Below are 24752 nucleotides of genomic sequence, written 5' to 3' on the forward strand. Positions count from 1 at the left end.
TATTAGGCATCTACGAAGAGTTGCACAAAGTACAAAAATGTATGCATAAAATAATTATTGTGTCACACCCGGCAAGTGACGTTTGAGATTATGTAATTTGATAAAAGATAATACCACATTCTAGCTCGGTAAATTTGTCAAAGTTTATAGTTATTGATATGTATTTATGTATAGTTTTTAACCATTATTTCCTATCAATTGTGTCGCCTGCTACAAAGTAGCGGCGAGTTAAAGGGATCACTTCTCCGTCGTTTGTCTGTCTATGCGTCCGTCACAAAACTTATCCGGACTGCCGTTCAAAGACTACTGGTTTCATCCAAACTTTACAAGAATGATCAGTACCAAGTCTAGATGCGCATATCATTTCCAGTTCAATGATTTTTGTCAGAGTTATTGCACTTTATTTTATTTTTTTTAAATTTTGTCTAGACTTTTTTACCTTTTTACTGCCAATGCAATTTGAGTGAAACTTTACAGGATTGATAGATAACTCAAGTACTTGCAAATAATTAAGGGGGTTTGCAGTTTAATGATTTTTGGCTGGGTTATAGCCCTTGAATAAAAAGCGTTTTGGTATGTTAATGATTTATCTGTCTCCTGCTACTACAGTAGCTACATGCGACAAATATGGAAAATACTGGTCAACCACCCCTCAATACAACTGTTTAATTGGCTATCATCAGGCGACACATGTGATCACTGATGATATGGTAGAATAGTGTCCGGGTATGTACAATTAAAAATCTTAAAAAATGTTAAGATGCATAATTCAGCTATGAATATAGTGTATAAAAAAGTATTTATCACGTTCGGTGTTTTATCATGGATGCGCTTTATTTAAAATATTCTTATTTTTATAACGAACTATTGAGTAAAATAAAATTAAGGTAGTACACCTCTAATGCATCTCCATTTTGAAGAGAATTCTACGTGTACATCAGTAATAGATTGCCATTAGGTACTTTTACAATGCTCATTTTCACGGGGGAAGAACTGTTACACGAGGGATGGAGTTCTTATGATAACTTGTCAGGAGTTCTCGTGATAACTGTCACGGTGTTCGTCGGAAAACTTTTGTTTATACTACAGAAACCCTCGTCAAAAATCAGTCTCATTATAATCAGATCATCGCTTTGGCTCCGTTACTCTAATGGAGCGACAGTTCAGGTATGATTTTAATGAAATTGGTCAAAAATGGTCATTTTCATGATCGTACAAAGGATTTCGTGATCTGTACCATCAGGGCCCGATTCACAGCCCAACGCTCTACCCATTAAGCTGACCGGACGGTTCGATGCTAAATTGACAAAGGATCGAATGATTTATATAGGAACATCACGAGGTTCAAATGCAAACAGTTAATTGGTATGATTTTAAAAGGTGTGAAATATATATTGGTATTTTCATGAAAGTGCTATAATCATTTTCTTAACATGGTCATTATCCCGTACATGAACTAAGAGATGCCGAGATTACTTTCTATGATTATTATTGCATACATGTATAAGTATAATTAGATATATGCCCCATCCGTATTTCATTAATGAGCCTTCGTTGACTGACCGAAGTACATGTACGTATTTATACAACAGACAAAGCGGAACAAGTCGGGCCTTGACAATAATAACTGATCCGAAGTTTAACGGAAAGGGCCGAGAAGATGCGGCTGATCATAGCCTGTATCGGGCATTAACAAAGGAGCTATAGCATTTTTTGATATTTATTAGAAAACAATAAACAAAACATATAAATGCAGAGTTACGTTATTCCTAGATTATTCTTTACTTCATTAACTCTATCTTTTAATTTTGCTGCTACCGGCAACATGGACGTGTCTCGAGTTTTCTCAATTGTTTTGAAACATTTTTCTCCGCCTTTTCTCAACCATTCTTTTCTGCAGGTCCTGTAGTGTTTTAATGTAGCCAAATTTTCACTAATGACAGGTCTAAAAATATATAATAAATATATAATAAAAACGTTTGGAATGGAAACAAGAACAAAATATTGACAAATAAATTAATAAGAAACAGCTGCATGACAATAATTGTCACAAAAGCAGTTTATTTTAAACCAAAACTGTTTCAGCCAAGAAGGATCATATCATGAAAGACCAACTATATTCACCGCAATGATTCATGATGACAATTATTCTTTAAAAGTTCAGTTAAAGTCCCATAAGAAATTGATAATAGGTGGTTATGTACGGAAGTTATTGTTAAGGCCCAGCCGCCTAGTGCCATCTTCTCATAAAAGTAATTTCAACTGCCGGCATTTTGTAAATAATTATAGCATTTACCGTTTAAGTCAAAAGCCTTTATACTTAGATTACTGTGTAACACTTGTCTCAATTCCCATTAATGACCAAATATAAACAACGATATATGAATATAAAACATACTTTTTGTAAGGTCTTTTGGCCCAGTAGCCATGCGTAAACAAACGGCCGGGCTCAATCCTGTTTGCTATCACTATGGATTTCACCCGATCTCGGTAAGCTTCGGTTCTCATCGTATACGACCCGATCATAAGATCCCGAATGGAAGAACTACCATTATCTCGCCCCCAAGTTGTTGCATATATTTCTGTTTTGAATGTAAATCCTGCCGCAGTTGGGTATAAGCCGCTCAATTTTTTCTGAAAGATATTTTTTTCTCATGAATTAAATAGCAAAATACTAGGTAATGTATATGTTAATTATCTTAAACATATTGGTTTCATATTAAAGCCCATTATGCCAAAGAAATGCTTTTACTGTTGATTCCAAAAAGCTTTTTTTCAGTGTCCTCTAAAAGATTCCAAAATGATACTCATTGGCCATTTATCTGAACAGTTTATTGCTTCAGTTACTTTTTTTTGCAATTACATGTAGAATAGTTATAGTGATTAATTACTTTGTATGAAAGTCAAAATACTTCTTTGTTTATATTTTGCGACTTCTATGACAAATTAATTTAGATTCAATGCTATTTTCTTCCATCAATCAACATGTTAATATGCCTTTAAAGTTAAACTATTATGCAAACGTTTAAAATCATGTTTGCTCTTTTTAAAGAAGAAAAAAAATCACTTCTGAGGCATAATGTGCCTTTAAACAGATAATTAGTATTTGAGCGATGTTTTAATGTTATAAATGCATGCCGTTACTTGAACCTTTTGTGAGCAAAGAAACGAAATACTTCATATAAAAGATACATACTAGCTGTAAGCCCGACCCTGTGTAGATTAGTAAGCAGATACTGTTAATTTTGTTGTTAGAAGAAGAAAAACATCGATTTGTGTTTTAAAAAATGTTTTCAGTTGAAGAAAAGCGACCTTTAAAAAGTCAATCTTTTCGTAAGTCCTCGGAAAACTTTGATTATGGGTAATTGTCAAGGTGTTCCGAAAAATAAATTGATAATAACTTACCAGGAATTTAGGCAAGCTACTGGTTTCATTTTGATGTAAGAATTCGTCTACGTCATATAAAGCAATGTATGTGTGACCAGATAATTTCGCCTGACAGTCATACACAGGAACTTGTTCGTCATTCCAACCTTGGAAATTTTTTATGCCTACACCACGTTCTTGATCACCTGTTCAAATGATATAGATCTACATGTTAATATAGCAATATTAATTTTGTTGCAATGAGCTTAGAGGTTCTACAAAACTTTACACGTTTTCTCTTGTTATAGATGTACGTTCATTATAACTGAATGTGTTTTACGGGAGAGTTCCCTGGAGGGAAAGCAAGCTCTATTTCCAAAGTTATGGTGATATTTACCATATTCCTCCTTTAATATAAAATAAAATAACATATTAATCAACCTCACCAATTTGCGGATTCTTGAATGGAAATGCTTCACAAAATCCTGATGATTTGTAATATTTTACAACACTCATGGCGTTCGCATTTAGATTGTGTGTATACAGCATGACTTTACTAACGCCAATCATTTTCTGGTACTCAAACCATTCAATTATAGCCGAAGCTGAAATATTTTCGTAAACTAATTTGGCACAAACTGCGACCGTATCCGGCTCTTCTTTCTTCGGATAGTCTACTATTAAATACTTGGACTTATTTTTCGGACAGTTTTTATCCATTCCTAGCGATACAGCTTTTGGTACCCGATTCAGTCCGCGCAAAAAGTTAGGACATATGTACTGTTTCACTTCAAGTTTAGACTTCCCGACATAGTACCAGTTATGCTTTTCGGAAAGATTGGTCTTCATGATGTCATTTTCATTAGGTGCATAGATCAAACAGCACGTAATTTCCGGATTATAAAATTTTGACCACATTCTGTTTTCCCAGCCACTTAAATATATTGTTTCTACGCCCGCACCTACTGTAGAATTGTAAGCTATTGCACTGTATATGTGAATGTTATTTTCAATCAAGGAAACAAACGTGTCCTTATTTTGGACTCCGGAATTCGAGGTCACGTGGTAAAAATGATCGCGTTCTGCCGTGTTTCTAAAGCTCCTTATCTGAAATGAAAAAATAAAATTCAAATTTAATCAATATTGGATGTGTATTATCTTAAAAGTAAGGATTATATCGAACATTTTAATATAATTCTAGTTTTGGGTCACAATGTAAGGCAATCTCCAAATAAAAGCTAGAATTGCCTTTCCGGAAAAGAGCAATTAATACAATGTTTACGCCGTCAACAAAAAGTTTTAGAAACACGCAAAATGATGATGAACATGACTCCAATAATACAGGGAACAATAATAGAATGCAAAAGCTGGTTGACTTTGGTGCGTGACCAGATTATCGTGATAATTATGTCCTATTATTTTTTTCTTGAATTAATATGGTGGCTGAAACAGTCTATTACGTTCGTTCGTATTGCAAGGTGTGAAATTGCAAAAAATACTCAAAGTTTCTGAGCTTCATTCGGAAACAGCGGCAATGTATTGTTTAGTAATTATGTACTGGGATTAATGAAAGAACGACCATATTCCATTTGATGCGCATAACATGTCGAAAGAGAGCGTTTAAATGAAACCACTCGCATGACAAGACGCCATTATCGGCGCCATTCTGTCGTGTTCACTGAATCGTTGTTTTTTCCTTCCGTGTAGTCTCAAATCAAACTTCAAAAATTACACCGCTGTAACCTATCCATAGTCTGTATCTTGGCAGTTATAAAACTTTTAAACAATCTGTAAACGATACAGCACCACTTTTTCGCCAATGTGTTCGAATATATAGTATCATTTTTTCGGAAAGCATTTGTTGCCATTTAGTTTTTGTATTTTCTGATCGCAGATCAGATAATACATAGCTAACATCCACGGTCTAACACAAAATTTCCAAACAGTCCTAACAACGCAAATTAGTTCTCACTCAAAACTGCTTAAAAACCAGCAATTTAAAAGAAAGAACACTTTTTTGTTACAAGTGTTCAACAAATCACTACACCATCAAACTTTCAAAGTAGCGTTGGCTAATAGAGTTGTCAATAAACGCACACTCATAAATTACGCGGATGAATGATTTTAATCAATGAAAATGCTATTTTAGCGATGTCGATTACCGAATACTACACAAATAAATCTGACTGCCGAGTAGTTGAATATATAGTTTCTACATGTTGGACTGTTTGGGCGAGAAGATTTTTGCTAAATTATTTATTTTAATTTTAAACAACATGTTTACCCTGAACAAAATACCTCAAAATTAACTTAACCCGAAATGCAATGGAAATTCTAAATTTAGAATCACTTGATTTTATTCAGCTTTTGATTTTAAAACTTCTCCGTGGTGCAGGGGTAACGCGCTCGTTTGGTGTGTGAGAGGTCTGGAGTTCTAATCCCAGTCGAATTAACATTTTTAAATTCTTTTTTTTTTTTTAGTGTCTTTGTTAAGGAAATAGCCAAGATATGCAAGGGTAAAGTGTGGCTATCATAAAAAATTAACATAATTTTTTTGTTGCAACTCTAGTTATGCAAAATTCCGTATGTATCAAACTCTGGTGCCCTTCAAGATGACTTATAGTACATAAAAATAAACTTATACAGGAAAACACATACAGATATACAGTACGATTTAGATTGCAGGGATCAGAAAATACCACTGAGCTTGCAGCCCTTTGATTATTTAAATGATATCTGACGTTGATTTCTGCTCAATACAGATGAGGTCTGATAGAAGAGCATTTTTAGGCTTAACTGAAAGACAAGACTATACAACAACTGTTAAACACGAATGTCAAAAAACGAAACAAACCAAAGCAACAAATATAATATTATTTTACAAAATATAAAAGATAAAATAAAATCTTACATTAAGTTTTGAGGTAATAGTGTACATGGTTGCCAGAGAGAGGTTATGTAGAAGTGCAAACACGACGATTATCCAACTTGCCACCATGCACATACGGTATAGTTTCTTTGTTGAGAATTTCTTCAACACACTGTTGTAATAAAAAAGCAACATCTTATTAAAATTGAATTTTACAATGACTGATTATTTGATAGATCTGTAAATATAACAGATATCATTAAAATTTTTCACAACTTATTTTTTTATCACAATTTAGAACAGTGTAATCTTCATGCCATGTAAATACATCGACGCGCCGTGAAATAATACTGCAAAGTGCATGCTATGAGGTGAGTACACTGTGTACTTTTCTAATGTTATTGCCCTATTACTATCCAATGACAAAGACTTTTATGAAAACATTCTGAATACAAAGGACGTCCGGTGCCAGGTCAAAAAAGGAACAATGCCAATTGGAATTAGTTTTATATTGCTCGATAGATCTATATAGATAAAAAGGTCATCATTATCACAGAACATGCATTTATATAATCTGTATCATCGAAATGTTTGAGTGACAATTTTTCCCCCACATGATCTTTTTAAAAGAGAACAAGAAAACTTCTAAATAAAACTTAGACGAACATTTGAAATTTAATTGTTTAAAAAAATATCTGTAGAAAATAAATATTAATTTGACAAGATCAACTAATATTGTTTGGTTTTCGGTATACATGTATATATGAAATACCAACAAATGCTTCATCTTATATATTTTTTTTCACATTAATAGAAATGTGTGGTGTATTTTCCCATCTGTCAAACAGGCTGATGTTGTGTATACAAATGATACATTTTTTGCAATATGAAAGATTGCTTTTCTGTGGTAATGCGCCCCACCCCCCATAAAATAATACATAATAAAAGTAAAAACAAATATTATACGGTATATAAATACTACTTTGTTGGATGTGTAGATGTATATTCTAAGACAATGTATTTCCTTACAAGGACGGAAGATATTATGGAAAACTAATAATGAATCATCTCACATTTCAATATATACGAGTATTCTGAAAAAATATATTAGTAGAAATCCTTCAATCGGCACGCCGCCGGAATTCACATTATTTTTTGATAAATATAGACACAAAAATGTTCTCATCAATTTACAGGCTCCTTAAAATGTCAGCAAATTGTAAGGCTATACAATACATTCAAAGCCGGTTTGTGATTGTGCGTTGGGTTCTAAAACAAAGATAACGTGGGTCCCAACACTTTTGGTTAGATATTTTGCGGGCGGTGATGAGGGTACGACCTTAATTATCAATTTTACGACCTCCGAGTTTTTATCACAATAGAAATGAAATAAGTACAGATAAAAAACGTTTTTAGTCAATGTCCTTTTTAAAGTTTGATAAATCCACATCCATGTTTTCGTCATGTAAATTCACAAACAAATTTTCTCCAGTGTTTAAGTAGACGAAAGGGGCTTACCTGTATTTGCTTCTCATAACTGGCATTTTCTATCACATTATTAAAGACGTATTTTATAGTATTAAAAACACATTTTTTATTTTAAAAATTGAAATTTAGATCTACATATTCCAAATAATACAGAATAAAGTACAATTTTTGGGCACATTTTTTATTTACTATCTCATCGTGTTAGAATGATATTTTTCAGTAACAACATTTTTTTTCTAAAAGTACTAAAAATATTCATATTTTATTAAAGATGAAGTTCTTTATGCCCTTTGGGTTAAATTGGCTTTTACCTAATGAAATGGCATTTATGATAACGGTTGTCCATATTGAATCACTGGCCTTGAGCGATTTTAGTTAATTAAAAAATCTCTCAGATGATAATATTAGATTGTTGTTGTTTGCTATTGTCTGTGTTTTTGTTTAAATAAATAATGATAAAAACGCCGCTGACATCATATTTAATGGCATATATTTAACTTGAAGCAGAAGATTAAATAATATAAGTATTGTTGGATTTGTGTTTCAGCAAAGCCACTATTGGATGAAATGAATTCAACTTTCAAACTTCCATTATTCCATATTGCCATTTGATATTTTTTGGTTTGAGTTTTACAACGATGTATGGTGGCTAATTTGTGCCATGTTGTATTTTCACCGGCAGACACAAGAGGCGAAAACACTTTACTACGACAAAGTAATGACTTGGTCGTACTTTCATCACTTTGTGACACTGTTTAAATCCTTTTAAAGTTTCCTGTATTATTTGCAAGACAGGACAATAAGTTCCCTGTAACCTTTTAGGACTTTTAAAGGCAATTCGTTGGAAACAATTAAACAGTTATAGGTATTGTCTGGGTTTTTTTTAAAGAAAAGTCTAAAAAAAATGTTTTGACAATATTCATGTATTCAAATCAAATATGATTACTAGTATATTGATGACGATATTGATTCTTGTTCTGGTTGTAGAGGAAACGATATGTAATGGTGATGATAAATCAGCACAAGGATAATTATAAAGATGGTGTTTATATGATATTTGCTGGAAGGCAAATTTTCAATAGCGGTATTCAACCTAATCATTCGGCTCTTTCCGTAAAACTCCGAGTAATAATCGCCGCCCTCCAAGATTGAAGGGATATTATACATATTGACACTTAACAATAACATAAATTTGGCTGTGAAATCTTAGAATATAAACGGCACAATGCACAATTGTTATGACACAGAAGGTCTTTCATTGTGCTCAAGGTTAGGGAAATCTTTTATTGTATTGTAGAAATTTCTCGCCCCTTTAATCATGATATTTTATATTTGACAGTATACAGAATGCTCTGTTTATGAAAACTAACATTGACGGTTTTAGATAACCTTAGATACAATCATTATAATAAATAAAAGAAAGAAGCCGACAACAGTGCGAAAAATGTAACCCACCGTCACGTGTCAAAACTTAGATTGAATCCTGTGAAACATTAACGAATACTAATGAAGCCTGTATACACATTGCCAAAACTGCTATTGGACACATTAGAAATCTGTAAATTTATCTCGAAGTTTCTCAGTTTATATCAACAATATCTCGGTATGCAAAATATAGATAAAACGAGAAACACAGCCACAATATTATATTTTCACGATTGATGATAAGCGGGTACATGCTTAAGTCAAAATTGTTCGTTACTAAAACTGAGATAAATACCTATAAAGCCGGCCAAGCAATTATCATAATTGCTACAGAATACCCTGGAAACAAGCATATTCACGAAGGCCCGCACACATTTTGCCAAGAACTGCGATAAAACCAAAAGAAATAATCTTCTCTTGCCTTTGTTTGTTGTTTTCAGAGTCACCCGCTTTCTTCCCGTCCCCACGATGAATAGTCCTTTTGTTGTGCACCACTTCGACTTCAGACATTTTTTGGCATTATTTTTTTCTCTCAGTCAAAACAATTTTAGATGTATTCGTTTGTTATAAAAGAAAACACTACATCAATTAACTTCACAAGGAACCTCTTGCAATTATCTCACGCTCAAAAACATCTCACGTTTTCTGCGCATCGTTTGGAAAGTTACCCATTCTGTGCCAGTGACAATTGAATGATTCGTTCATTTTTCTGAGAGAGGTTTTAAGATATTGCACGTTTTCTGCAAAAATTTAAGAAACTGGCTCACGTTTTTCTGATATTCTATATTTTGTATGCGATCTTAAAAAGGAATCTCACGTTTTCTGCACGAGGTTTGGCAAATTACTCACGTATTCCAAATATTTCCTGCATGAATAATGTCTCACGTTTTCTGCACAAGGTTTGGAAAATTGCTCACGTATTCCAACTTTTTCCTGAATAAGTTCTCACGTTTTCTGCACAAGGTTTGGAAAAATGCTCACGTATTCCAAGTATTTACTGAATAAGGTCTTACGTTTTCTGCACAAGGTTTAGAAAATAACTCACTATTACAAATATTTCCTGAATAAGGTCTCACATTTTCTGTCCAAAGTTTGATCGTTGTTGCACATTTTGCATTTTTAACTGCTTTTCACGTTTTCTGTACAGATTTTGAGCGGGTCTCTCATTTTCTATAAACGGCGTCTGAAGTTTCCTGAACGAGGTTAAATATTATTGCCGCGAAGTTTTCCTTTAGTTTTATTCATTTATATACAAGACATAAAAAATAAAGAACCTTACATAATTATACCATTGTTCACATTTAGTCAAGTTAGTAAACATAAATAAATCTTTCAATAACAGAAATCGAGTGAAATCCAATGTGTATATATATAACTTAACTTTAAAGTCATTTTATAGTTCAATATTAGGCATTTACCTCCGCGATATATCAACGTTTATATTGACAATTTCAACGAATAGTCAAATCTACCAATCTTGTTATAGAGACACAATAATTATGGTACAATTTATTTTTGTTGTACTGTTTACTAACGTAATCAAGCGTCAACTAAAACGAAATCTGATCCCTTTGCATTGAGCACCGTAACTGAATACATTCTAGTTAAATGGTAACTGAACATGACATTGTGCAAACCTTTTTGTTTGGCATGACGATCGGAATGATAAATTGACACAAAATAATCATTACTCTTTTTTCTATCACTACACGTTTTCATTGTTCATCATATTAAATTTTATTATCTTTATTCTATAAGTAAATATCCGATATTTGTTTAGTTATAAAAATATAGCCTTCTATAACATAACATTTTCAATGAGCCTGTTTGAATTGAAGAATTCTAGCTGAGCATTGATTTTTAGCATAGAATTGTGCGATCAAGCGTTTGTTTAAAGACAATTAGGTCTCAGAAATGCTGTCATTTTCATTTATCAAAACCTGAGCCGCGTCACGACAAAACCATCATAATGGGTTTGCGACCAGCATGGATCGAGACCAGCCTTTGCATCCGCGCAGTCTGATCAGGATCCATGCTGTTCGCTATCAGTTTCTCTTCTTGTAATAGAGTTGGTAAGCGAACTGCATGGGTCCTGATCAGACTGCGCGAATGCGCAGGCTGGTCTGGATCCATGCTGGTCGCATACCCATTATGTTGGTTTTGTCGTGACGCGGCTCAAATACTCATTAACTATCTTTCGCTTCTTTTGCTTTGTGACAATTGGTATAATTATGAATATAGAGTTTTTATTTTGTTTGGAAGTCAAAATACTAATTCGTTTACATTTCCCTACTTTTAAAACACATTGCTGCACAGTCAACGCTACTTTTTGCCGTAAGACGCTCTAAAATCATTATTAAAGTATTAATTAACACATAATAGACTTTTCTAAAGAATTAAACGATTATTAATTTCTGAGGCATAATGCGCCTTTAACAGAAAAGTTATTTATGTATCGAACACAATATTCCAGTCTAGTCGTTTTGTTCGTTTATAATAAATGTTTCAGTTCAATTTTTAAAAGTAATATTAAGCTCACATTTTCATTGTCAAACTGAGAGTATTATTACTTTGTAAATTCATATTTCAAAAGATTAAATATTTCAAAGGCCATTGAAAAAAAATGTTTAGGATATAAAATATAAACAAGAGGGCCATGATGGCCCTGGATCGCTCACCTGACACAACCGCATCCAAGCAATGTCTTAAACAAGCATCATGACCAAGTTTGATGCGACTGAGTCAAACATGTGACCTCTAGTGTGTTATAAAGATTTTTCCATATTTGGGCAATGTGACCTAATTTTTGACTGGACACGACCCATATTCAAACTTGACCTAGAAATCATCAAAAACAACCTTCCTGACCAATTTCCAGGAAATTTGATCAAAACAGCAGCCACTAGAGTGTTAAAAAGATTTTTCTATTTTTTTTAGCTCCTGTGACCTAGTTTTTGACCAGACATGACCAATCTTAGCACTTGACCCAGAAAACATCAAAACAACATTCTTGACAAATTTCCTGAATATTTGAATAAAACTGCAGCCACTAGAGTGTAAACAAGCTTTTTTCTATTTTTTAACTCCTGTGACCTAGTTTTTGACCTGAGATGGCCCATCTTCGAACTTGACCTAGAAAGCATCAAAACAACCTTCCTGACAAATTTCCAGAATATTTGAATCAATACTGCAGCCACTAGAGTGTTAACAAGCTTTTTCTATTTTTAGCTCCTGTGACCTAGTTTTTGACCCGGAGATAACCCATTCTTCGAACTTGACCTAGAAATCATCAAAACAACCTTTCTGACAAATTTCCAGAATGTTTGGATGAAAACTGCAACCATTAGAGTGTTAACAAGCTTTTTCTATTTTTAGCTCCTGTGACCTAGTTTTTTGACCAGGACATGACCCATCTTCGAACTTGACCTAGAAATCATTAAAACCAAACCTTCCTGACAAATTTTCCAGAATATTTTAATCAAAACTGCAGCCACTAGAGTGTTAACAAGCTTTTTCTATTTTTAGCTCCTGTGACCTAGTTTTTGACCGGTGATAACCCATCTTCGAACTTGACCTGAAAATCATGGAAAACAACATTCCTGACAAATTTTCCAAAATATTTTGGATGAAAACTGCAGCCACTAGAGTGTTAAACAAGCTTTTTCTATTTTAGCACCTGTGACCTAGTTTTTGACCGGACATGACCCATCTTCCAACTTGACCTAGATATCATCAAAACAACTTTCCTGACAAATTTCCAGAATATTTGGATGAGAACTGCAGCCACTAGAGTGTTAACAAGCTTTTTCTATTTTTAGCTCCTGTGACCTAGTTTTTGACCGGACATTACCCATCTTCCAACTTGACCTAGATATCATCAAAACAACCTTCCTGACAAATTTCCAGAATATTTGGATGAAAAACTGCAGCCACTAGAGTGTTAACAAACTTTTTCTATTTTTAGCTCCTGTGACCTAGTTTTTTGACCGGAGATGACCCATCTTCGAACTTGACCTAGATATTATCTAAGCAACCTTCCTGACAAATTTCCAGAATATTTGGATGAAAACTGCAGCCACTAGAGTGTTAACAAGCTTTTTCTATTTTTTAGGCTCCTGTGACCTAGTTTTTGACCAGACATGATCCATCTTTAAACTTGACCTTTTTGAAGATATTATCTAAACAACCTTCCTGACAAATTTCCAGAATATTTGGCAATGAAAACTGCAGCCTATAGAGTGTTAACAAGCTTTTTTCTATTTTTAGCTCCTGTGACCTAGTTTTTGACCAGACATGACCCATCTTCGAACTTGACCTAGATAAAATCAAAACAACCTTCCTGACAAAATTTCCAAAATATTTCTGAAAATTGCAGCCACTAGGAGTGTTAACAAGCTTTTTCTATTTTTAGCTCCTGTGACCTAGTTTTTTGACCAGACATGATCCATCTTCAAACTTGACCTAATATCATCTAAACAACCTTCCTGACAAATTTATTTGGATGAAAACTGCAGCCTATAGAGTGTTAACAAGCTTTTTCTATTTTTAGCTCCTGTGACCTAGTTTTTGACCGGAGATGACCCATCTTTTGAACTTGACCTAGAAACCATCAAACAACTTTCCTGACAAATTTCCAGAATATTTGGATGAAAACTGCGGCCACTTGAGTGTTAACAAGCTTTTTCTATTTTTTAGCTCCTGTGACCTAGTTTTTGACCGGAGATGACCCATCTTCGAACTTGACCTAGATATCATCAAAACAACCTTCCTGACAAATTTCCAAAATATTTGGATGAAAACTGCCGCCACTAGAGTGTTAACAAGCTTTTTTATTTTTAGCTCCTGTGACCTAGTTTTTGACGGAGATGACCCATCTTCGAACTTGACCTAGATATCATCAAAACAACCTTCCAGACAAATTTCCAGAATATTTGTATGAAAAACTGCAGCCTCTAGAGTGTTAACAAGCTTTTTTCTATTTTTAGCTCCTGTGACCTAGTTTTTGACCCGAGATAAACCCATCTTCGAACTCGATCTGTATTTCATTGAGACAAACATTCTGACAAAGTTTGATGATGATCCAATCAAAAAACTGTGACTGCTAGACTGTTAACAACCCAATTATTAGAGTGTTAACAAGCTTTTTCTATTTTTAGCTCGTGACCTAGTTTTTGACCAGAGATGACCCATCTTCGAACTTGACCTAGATATCATCAAAACAACCTTCCTGACAAATTTCCAGAAATATTTGGATGAAAACTGCAGCCTCTAGAGTGTTAACAAGCTTTTTTTCTATTTTTAGCTCCTGTGACCTAGTTTTTGACCCGAGATAACCATCTTCGAACTCGATCTGTATTTCATTGAGACAAACTTCTGACAAAGTTTGATGATGATCCAATCAAAACTGTGACTGCTAGACTGTTAACAACCCAATTGTTAGAGTGTTAACAAGCTTTTTCTATTTTTAGCTCGTGACCTAGTTTTTGACCAGAGATGACCCATCTTCGAACTTGACCTAGATATCATCAAAACAACCTTCCTGACAAATTTCCAGAATATTTGGATGAAAACTGCAGCCTCTAGAGTGTTAACAAGCTTTTTCTATTTTTAGCTCCTGTGACCTAGTTTTGACCCGAGATAACCCATCTTCGAACTCGATCTGTATTTCATTGAGACAAACATTCTGACAAAGTTTGATGATGATCCAATCAAAACTGTGACTGCCTAGACTGTTAACAACCCAATTATTAGAGTGTTAACAAGCTTTTTTCTATTTTTAGCTCGTGACCTAGTTTTTTGACCAGAGATGACCCATCTTTCGAACTTGACCTAGATATCATCAAAACAACCTTCCTGACAAATTTCCAGAATATTTGGATGAAAACTGCAGCCTCTAGAGTGTTAACAAGCTTTTTTCTATTTTTAGCTCCTGTGACCTAGTTTTTGACCGAGATAACCCATCTTTCGAACTCGATCTGTATTTCATTGAGACAAACATTCTGACAAAGTTTTGATGATGATCCAATCAAAACTGTGACTGCTAGACTGTTAACAACCCAATTGTTAGAGTGTTAACAAGCTTTTTCTATTTTTAGCTCGTGACCTATTTTTTTGACCAGAGATGACCCATCTTCGAACTTGACCTAGATATCATCAAAACAACCTTCCTGACAAATTTCCAGAATATTTGGATGAAAACTGCAGCCTCTAGAGTGTTAACAAGCTTTTTCTATTTTTAGCTCCTGTGACCTAGTTTTTGACCCGAGATAACCCATCTTCGAACTCGATCTGTATTTCATTGAGACAAACATTCTGACAAAGTTTGATGATGATCCAATCAAAACTGTGACTGCTAGACTGTTAACAACCCAATTGTTGACGACGAACGACGCACAACGCACGACGCACGACGCACGACGCACAACGCACGACGACGGACGCCGGACATAGCCCCATCACTATACCTCACCATGACCACTTCGTGGTCAGGTGAGCTAAAAAACTACCTAAAATATAAAGACTGCCCACTCTTTTTATCGATTGAACCGATATTTTCTGAAGGATATTTAAAGATATTTATGTGTGTCACAGGGGTTATTGATTACTCAGGTTACGTTTATTATAAAATTGAAAACAAATATGATGAAAAGTAAAGTTATTTTAATTTTACCTGAATACTAACCATTTACTTTTAGATGGGCATAACGTCACTTTAACTTAACACTTACGCTTAAAATCAATACTCGTTTAAAGGGAAGTTTGTCGCAAATATTTGCATAGATGGACCTTTTAAACCACATTTTCGTATAAGTACCAGTACACCCGTACACCAGTACTCTATATGATAGGCAATACGATGGGACCACTTTGTGAATACTTACGTAGAATCTCTTTCAAATGGAAAGAATAATGGTTTGATTTTAGCTTATACCAGTTTTGCAACTTTTCACTGCTGCGCAGCGTTTTACCCATATGTGAGAATATTCTTTCAATATATTTATTTTGTTTGAACAGACGAACATGATATTAAAAAAAGCATTTCAAGCGTTATACATGATGCAACAGAATAGGAATAGTTTAAAGGCCCATTATGTTTCAGAAATGCTTTTGATCTTATTTCTCAAAACCTTTTTAATATTGGTATACAGTTATAGTATCCAAATAGTTACCTGAACCAGCATTTTCATATGTTGCTTTTTAATCAATAAGTACAGTTATAGTAAATTAGTATTTTGTATGGTAGTCAAAATGCTACTTTGTTTACATTTTGCTACTTTTATGACAAATTATCTCACAGTTATCACTACTTTCTTCAGATAACAATTATCTAACATTCTGTAAAGCCATTATTTAAACAGTATTACATACAAGTTTGCAATTTCTAAAGAAGTAAAAATTAATTTGTTTCTGAGGCTTAATGTGCCTTTAACAAGTTGAGTATATTATCCTGTTCATTAACTATAACTATTGTGTAAATTAGTAGTGATATTACGATAAGAATTCACCTAGCATATTAAAGTTTCAGCTCAAACTTTTGAAGTTATTTTGTTTTCGTCTTGGCCGTATTTTTTAAGAATTTGAAAATTAATATACATTACTGTAGTGAATAGTCAATGTTTTTGACATGGACATATTTATCATTTTTAGAGAGAAAAATGAAATCACCTTATATGACAAATAGAAAAATGCAACATATACGCATAACATACCTAAACATTTATTCATCGGGTGTAAAGCTAACCTGTCAAAAGCATGTAAAGCAATGCGTCAATGTGCAATGTCCCCCTGGGTAAACAGTGATCAATAAATTAGTAAACTGCTCATTTATATCAGATAAGTTTCAGATAAAATCATAAAACGATAAGTAAGTCGGAACTTTTAATGGGATAATGGTTTTCGTGTGCACAAGTTTTGTATTTCTTTTGTTTTCTTTCATTTCTTTGGATAAATGTTCTGCCTTATTCCACACGACGTATACTGATGCGGGTGCGATTGTTGGAAGAATAGATAATATCTACTACAACAACACACCTTATAAAATTGTCACTTATCTTGGAATACCATATTCTGAAGAAATCAAACCTTGGAAGAGATTTCAAAAACTTCACTTCCGGGAGCCATTCAAGACACCATACAACGCCACCTATATCCGGTCCGCTTGTTTGCAATCTGGACAAGGAGCAACCAGTCAAGAGACGAGCGAAGATTGTTTGTTTTTAAATATCTACGCTCCAGCCGAAAGTACAATAAATCCGAAAAAGAAATATTCGGTTATTATTTACATTCATGGTGGAAATTTCAAAACTGGTGCATCGAGCGATGTTTCACCAGAAATACTAAGCATTGCTGGAGATTTGATAATTGTAACAATTAATTATCGTCTTGGAATTTTCGGTTTCCTCAACAGTGGTAATTCGTTCGCTAGAGGTAATTATGGGCTTTGGGACCAACAACTTGCTATTCGCTGGGTCAGATACAATATTGCTTCATTTGGAGGTGATGTAAGAAACATAACGTTGATGGGTCAAGCTGCCGGAGCCGCCAGTGTCTTGTTCCAGGCTACGTATCCTGGAAACCGTGGATTATTTCAGCGCATAATTGCTATTAGCGGAACCAGTCTCAGCCCCTGGGCGTTGCATGGAACTAATCTTAGAGATATAGCGGAAGAATTAGAATGTTTAGATGATGAAAAATCTTTCTCATTCAGCGACGAACCATTAGTCGATTGTATCAAAAATAAACCTGCAGAAGATATTCTTGCCGCTGGTATTTCAATGGAGAATATAGGACCTACGGTTGATAGCGACTTCATTTTTGATCACCCGGATAAAATTATGAATCTTATAAACAGCACTTACAAAGATGCCAACGATTTCTTCAGATCCTTAGATATCATTGTCGGTGCCAACAGTGACGACGGTAGTCAAATCCTTGAAGCTGCTTTATCACTCGATTACGGAATGACTGGTTTACAAACATTTACATTATTATCAGATGAAATCGAACAAATCCTTCTCCCAACTCTGCTGGAACCTGTATTCAAAAGGCACGAATTATTCTTGAATTATACTCTAAACAAGCAGACCAGAAACAATATCCTCTCGTCTGCTCTTTTTCAATACACAAACTGGACTGATCCGTATTCCAGCGAGTACATCAGACAGAACTTGCTCCGTCTGTCGACGGATGTCAATTTCGTGATTCCAGCAGTCCAGCTCGCGGACGCTCATTCTTACACTAATATCAATGCTTCTACGTACGTCTATCAATTTACTCATAAGCCCAAGTATGACACAAATGCTCCCCTGTGGTTAAAAGGAGCAAGTAACGGTATGGAGACGTTCTATATATTTGGCTTTCCCGATAGAATGATAAATAGTCGAGGTTTAGATAGAAGATTGATAAACAAGCGGGAGTACAACATTTCCCAGACTATGATGAACTGGATTGCTAACTTTGCTAGGACTGGGTAAGTTTCTTTAATTTATTTCAAATCAAAATGCTTGATATTTATGTTAGTAAAATTGCTAATAGAAATTTAATTAGAATTATCTTTTATTAGTTACGAAAATTGAAGTTAAAGACAAAATGGCGCCGATTGCTGAGCCATGTCATATCGTTGATAAATAACGGAAACTTTTAGAGGTAGTTTACCAGTCAGTCGTTTAAAACTCCAACCTGGCACCTGGCATCCACTACATAAAATATCTCTCTTTTGTATGAAATCAAAACAATAATTCAGCGTAACTTATTTATTCCATCCAAAATGAATTCCAATTCGGCATGAGAGACGCTTCAAAACGATATTAGAAGATCTAAAACGTTTACTTTAAGCTTCAGCCATTTATTTACTTATTTTGCAAATTGACAAAATATCACTCTCCAAAATTATTAACCACCATCCTATATTCTCTTGTAATTTTTTAAACAAAAATTTTCGCCACGACAACTCACCGTCGTTTATTGTATATATCCATTATTTAAAGAACTCCTATTTTAAAGAATGATGAGAGACAGCATGTACTATGTTCTTCTTAAATGTACACATGGTTCTAAATGTCGCTTCATAATGATTATAAATATAGTAAAGGGGTTTTAACTGGTTGATGCAAATGCAGAATAATAAAGTCCAGAGAGTAAAACAAACATAAAATACGCGTGCATTAACTGAAACTAAATACATTCCATTAAATTCAAACTCCTTAAAATGCTAGTCACAAAAGAGATTGTGGCTAGTCACAACAAGTTTTATCCGGGTAACTATATATCCACATTTTGAAATGAAGAAATTTTATATTCTCGTAAATAAAATCTGGCGCAGTAAGAAAACCCATTTGGGTATAAAAAACACTATCAAAACTATCCGCTAAAAGCCATTTGAGGGAAAATAATGTCACGAATGTTCCGCTATAAAATATCTTATTTTTATTTATTAACTATTATACCATCGAAAAATGCATCAAATCAGAGTAATCACCGCCAATTTATATTTTCTAACGTTTCTAATGTCACAGATGGTCTTAGTAGTACAGTATCGGAGGGGGGTTTCTGTGTGCATGAGAGGTCCTTTAATAATTTATGCAGAATCTGTTAGGAATGTCTGAATTGTAAGAATATTGAAGGTGATAGTCAAAAATAATGGTGCGGTCCGAGAATTCAAGATGGCGTCCAAGATGGCCACCAAAAATATGAAAACTACCATGTTCTTCCAAGTAATTAATATTTGGCACATAATTATATTCTTTTACAGCATTTTGCATCGTATATATTATGACATAAATGAAGTCAATGGTCAAGAAGAGAAAATTGTGTCAAAAAAGTAGAAAAATACTATTTTTTAAAGATGTTTAGTACATTTTTTCATGTTTTCTTGCTACGGCCGAATGAATTGTTTTCTTATGACTTATATTACAAAACTAATTATTTGTACATAAGAAATGTGCCATTGAAAATTTTCGTATAGTATATGTGTATGTAAACTGTCATCAAGACTTAGTATGCTGGCTTCTTCGCTTTCGTTATTATTTCTTTGATTACAGCTGTAATCTAATTAGGTGTATTTAATTAACGAATGCGTACAAACCACGAGAATGAATAACAATGATTTAAAATTAGGAAATATTCATTATATATATACTAGATAGTGTTCGCTGAAAATGAGACGAGAACGCACGTAAATAGTCGTGGTCATCTATTGGCATTTGTAAAGTTTTTATTTTATCACTTTCAGAAATCCGAATGAGCCAAGAAATTTCACAGGTTTCGGCAACACATCTGTATTATGGCCAGAATACAGCGACGAACGGCCATACTTCAGTTTTTCTGCTAACGTGTCTTCTATTAGGTCTCAGCGTACACGATTTGGGGAGTCAGCAACCTCGTTTTGGACAACACTGGTTCCTGTACTTCTGCGAGGCTCTCCGCCACCGTCACCGGTTAAGAGGAACCAAAGTGATAAAATAACATTTACAGCTTTTAAGATAAAAGCTGAAAAGATTGAAATAGTAATTATAGCTTTTATAACTGTGACAATTGGACTTCTAATAATTACCGTGCTACTTGTGATATTTTCATGCAGATATGTTTTGTGATCCTTGATTTATTTATTGTTATTTTGACAAAGAAAATGTATTATTATTAATAAAAAACAAGTGTGGTCATATTATGTACAGAATGATGGACGAAATGTTGATTTAATAGGGTAGCCTGCCCCCCCCCTCCCTCATTTTAACGTAGCGGTCATTTTACCATGATACACTGTGCATGACGTAAATTCTTGTAAAATCGAACCAGTATTCTCACGAGCATGTTCATATAACACACCACTTAATCACGTTTTCAGGCAGTTGTAAGCCCATTTGAAATACTATAGACCATAGTTTTAGACGGGTTGGGTCTCTGCGATTTCCATTCGCTCAGAACACAGAAAGAAAGAAAAAGACGCCGATCCTTAAACCGACAATATCATGCGGCCTCTTGAGCCCATTTCCTTGAGCTTTGTGTTTTTATAGCTGTAAAGAAAAATCTCCGAAATAATGCAAGGGCTTATCTGCAAAGGAATCAGACAAATGATGTTTAAACAGTTGTCTTCAGAAAATTGTGTGTGTGGCGCCGTTAAATGTCGCAACGCCGCTAAATGTCGCACTTGTCGCTAAATGTCGCACCATTGCCGCTAAATGTCGCAACCGCCGCTAAATGTCGCAAAATCATTTGCCGTTAAATGTCGCAATGTTAACGTTAAATGTCGCACGAATTTCCCTTACCGTTAAATGTCGCAACACTACCGTTAAATGTCGCAAGATGTAAATTCATGTTAAAATCATGATTTAAGTAGTATTATATTAAGCCCCGGTCACATATTCACGGATAATGCCACGGAAGAGCTACGGTCTAATTGTTTACGGATTACTACGGAAATGTGAAATTCCGTAGGCCGCTACGGTTCCAGTACGGACACACAACGGTATGAGTACGGAGTTTGACGGATTTACCTCCAAAAGCCCCGGGAGAGACACGGATTGTTACGGATCGACACGGTTTGATACGGAGCGACACGAATCAGGACGGACGTACTACGGATACACTACGGTCTGCTACGGTATAAGCACGGGTTAGTACGAATAAGTACGGTCTGATACGGAGAAGAACGAATTAATACGGAGAAGAACGAATTGCCACGGATCTATACGGACCTATTATATCCGTCGACAACCTCTTGCATGCTCAATGTCTTACAAGAAAAGAACACCTAGAACGAATTGCAGAGTTCAATTATTTTGGCGGAAAGGATTCGGCCTCATCGCGTCAGACCCCCGAGACATACCAGGTCCGATTAGGGTGAATTTCTTGAAGGACGCCGGATCCTCAACAAGTTCGACCATGAGAGCCTCATACTTAACATGGAGGGGTCTTCGTAAAAGCCCATCTCTAGTCAACCATCACCTCTGTCTTCTCTTACCGGATAAGATATGGACTAGTTATCATTAATGCAAAATGTTGATCAATACTGCTTCTCTTTTGAATTTAAAATGTGCTGTTCATTTTACAATTACATTAATTATCGTGAATGTTTATGTTTTAAGAATATGTAAAATGCTTGTGTTAATTACTCTTAGTCAGTATCACTCAAGGGCCAGCCTTCGAGGCTTATGAGACACGTTTTATGTACATATTTACTCCAATTTCCCAATTCAATGTTTTGTAAAATTATAACATTAAAATGTTATTATATTACTTATGCATTGTTGTACGATATTAACATATTTTTTTTTACTTCTATGCATGTCATCAAACAGCTCGACCACTGCCTCCGCATTCTAAGCCATATCAATATACATTTGCAGCCAGTAAATGGCAATTATCATTTATTGAATGTTCACACAAATATCTTTTAACTAGCAGTTGGTATTATTTATACCCTTGAAAAAGTACATGATACTTAATTTATCCGTACTAAACAGTGGTGGACCGTACCATTCCGTACCGTTTCGTGATGCCACGCAATAAACCGTAAAAGACCGTGCTAATCCCTGCCTCTCCGTAGTACAGCGTATTACGATCGTGGCTTTCCGTGATAATGCCGTATTAATCCGTATTAAAACCGTAGGTTATACGTAGGGTAACCGTGCAAATACGTAGTTCTCCGTACCAAACCGTGGACAAGTTGGGGCCTACGAATCAGTACGGACTAGAACGGTTTTCGTACGGACCAGTACGTATCAGTACGGTTTAATACGGACTAATAGGGATACGCTACGGTTGATTTTTCCGTAGCAAATTTTTGTGCATGTTCAAAAATTGTCAAGGATCGCTACGGATATACAAGGACTACTACGATTGATCACGGTTACAATACGGAGAGCTACTGACGAGTACGGGTAACTACGGACGATGCCGGAATTAATCCGTGGCTCTTCCGTGAGCGGTTTCCGTGAATATGTGACCGGGGTATTACTTTTTAACATTCTCATAGTTATTTTTATTGTAATTGCCATCTTTGTTTTACTTGTTTTCTTTTATGAACCTAAATATCGAGGTTTTGAGCTGCTATATAATGTAATCTTTAGGCTAGAAAGGATAATTGATACTTAATTCTCAATAGATAAGTATTTTTCTTTTGTTTCCCATTTTCATTTGTAACCCTGATTGACAACAGATTAAAGGTATTATGGTATTGTCGCTCTCAGAATTTGGTTTAAGTAATTTCATTTATTTTCTCAGACACTATCGAATTCACTTTAAATGTGGTTTATTTGTTTACTATGATCATATGATGCAATATCAAAGGGCAGATAATCATAGATTTTGCAAAGTTATTCCCCTTATTTCTCTCTCTCATTAACCTTTTGGTTACGGCTAATTTCAAACAAATTCACTTTAGACTTAAATACTTATTTCATATAAAAGTACTAATGCATTTCAAAAGGACAGATGATCCCGACAGGTATTTTTGCTAAATTATCTCCCTTTTTATATTTTCCCCCCAAAATACATATTAAATATTCACTTCAAACGTGAAGGCAAAATTTTTTATTTTATAGGAAACGGCAAATACGTGAAAAACATAGTATGAAATGCACGGTCAATACGAAAATCGAAAACAAAAATTATCATGTAGTACTCCTTGATCATGTAGTATTCGATCCGCAGTCGGGCGTTAGATATGACCGAATTTTACGTTTAACACATATAATATGCACCGGAATTTTTGTTAGCAGCCAGCCCGCATAGCTCAATCGGTTAGAGCGCGAGACTTGTAATCTCGACCTTGTGGGTTCGATTCTCGGACTGGCCAACTAAAATTACTAATCAGTCTTTTGGATAACACTTTTAATCGAGGTCCCATGTATGTGTGCTTAAACAACTTGGCACGTTAAAGAACCAGGGGAAGCTTCTGGAATTGGGGCATCTTTCTGTACCTGTAATTGCACTATCTTCAAAATCTAAAATGACAAATACACTTCTGGAGGACTCGCCCATATGGGCAACCGGTGGCGAGTATAAATAAACGCAAATATACACACAGTAAGCAGATGTCAAAGTTAGAATGAGTTCACAAGATTTAGAACATTTTACGATTTGTCAAACACTATTTACGCTTTGACATTGTGGCAAGTGATATTTTACTCGCCAAGTCGCTTTATCCTTTGAAAGATTCTCAGTAAATACCATATTATAAGAATACAAATAATGGGTTAAGCTCATATTGGCCTTGCTATTTGGCTGAAGACAGCAGAGAATTTAAGCTTTTTATATCATTGCTTTGCTGTAATGAAAATCTTAATCTGTAAGCTTCATTTTAAATATTTCAATGAAATTAAATCTGACATCTTTCGAAAAACACAAGACATGAATAATACATATGTAACGAAGATATTAGTTAGATATCTGTAACCACTTTTATGCTCGTATTTTTATTCACGAGTTTGATTTGAACTTTTTTTCTTATCATGTCCGAATGCGCATGTCGAGTACGTCATAGTGAAGTTCAAATGACCATAAATACCAAACATACGCACAATAGAGTATCTATTTTAAGATAATTTTAAGAACTTTATTTTTCAAAACAAAAACATAAGACAGATGTGTAAAGAAAACATCTTTT

At 34.6% G+C, this 24752-nt stretch overlaps 2 protein-coding genes across 3 annotated transcripts; one reads left to right on the top strand and one right to left on the bottom strand.

Annotated features, from left to right (window-relative positions):
• Window positions 1-1693: 1693 nt before the first annotated feature.
• LOC132747344 (uncharacterized) lies at window positions 1694-10696 on the bottom strand. Of its 2 annotated transcripts, none has more exons than XM_060736692.1 (6): window positions 9570-10696; window positions 6278-6407; window positions 3813-4473; window positions 3406-3572; window positions 2399-2634; window positions 1694-1945 (listed from the first exon to the last, which is right to left on the bottom strand). In XM_060736692.1, exons 1-6 carry the CDS (start codon window positions 9656-9658, stop codon window positions 1759-1761), a joined length of 1470 nt encoding a protein of 489 aa, XP_060592675.1. In that variant the 5' UTR covers window positions 9659-10696; the 3' UTR covers window positions 1694-1758. The 2 variants fall into 2 exon arrangements, with proteins under 2 accessions (XP_060592675.1, XP_060592676.1); XM_060736693.1 differs by lacking the exon at window positions 9570-10696 and adding an exon at window positions 7754-7903 and having other exon boundaries at window positions 1695-1945.
• A 6291-nt stretch (window positions 10697-16987) lies between these two features.
• On the top strand, window positions 16988-20811 carry LOC132747337 (cholinesterase-like). The gene is made up of 2 exons (XM_060736686.1): window positions 16988-18617; window positions 20379-20811. Exons 1-2 carry the CDS (start codon window positions 17038-17040, stop codon window positions 20737-20739), a joined length of 1941 nt encoding a protein of 646 aa, XP_060592669.1. The 5' UTR covers window positions 16988-17037; the 3' UTR covers window positions 20740-20811.
• The last annotated feature ends 3941 nt before the right edge of the window (window positions 20812-24752 follow it).

This window comes from Ruditapes philippinarum, unplaced genomic scaffold, assembly GCF_026571515.1.
Source record: "Ruditapes philippinarum isolate M1 unplaced genomic scaffold, ASM2657151v2 ctg392_1_1_1_1, whole genome shotgun sequence".
Lineage (NCBI taxonomy): Eukaryota > Metazoa > Mollusca > Bivalvia > Venerida > Veneridae > Ruditapes > Ruditapes philippinarum.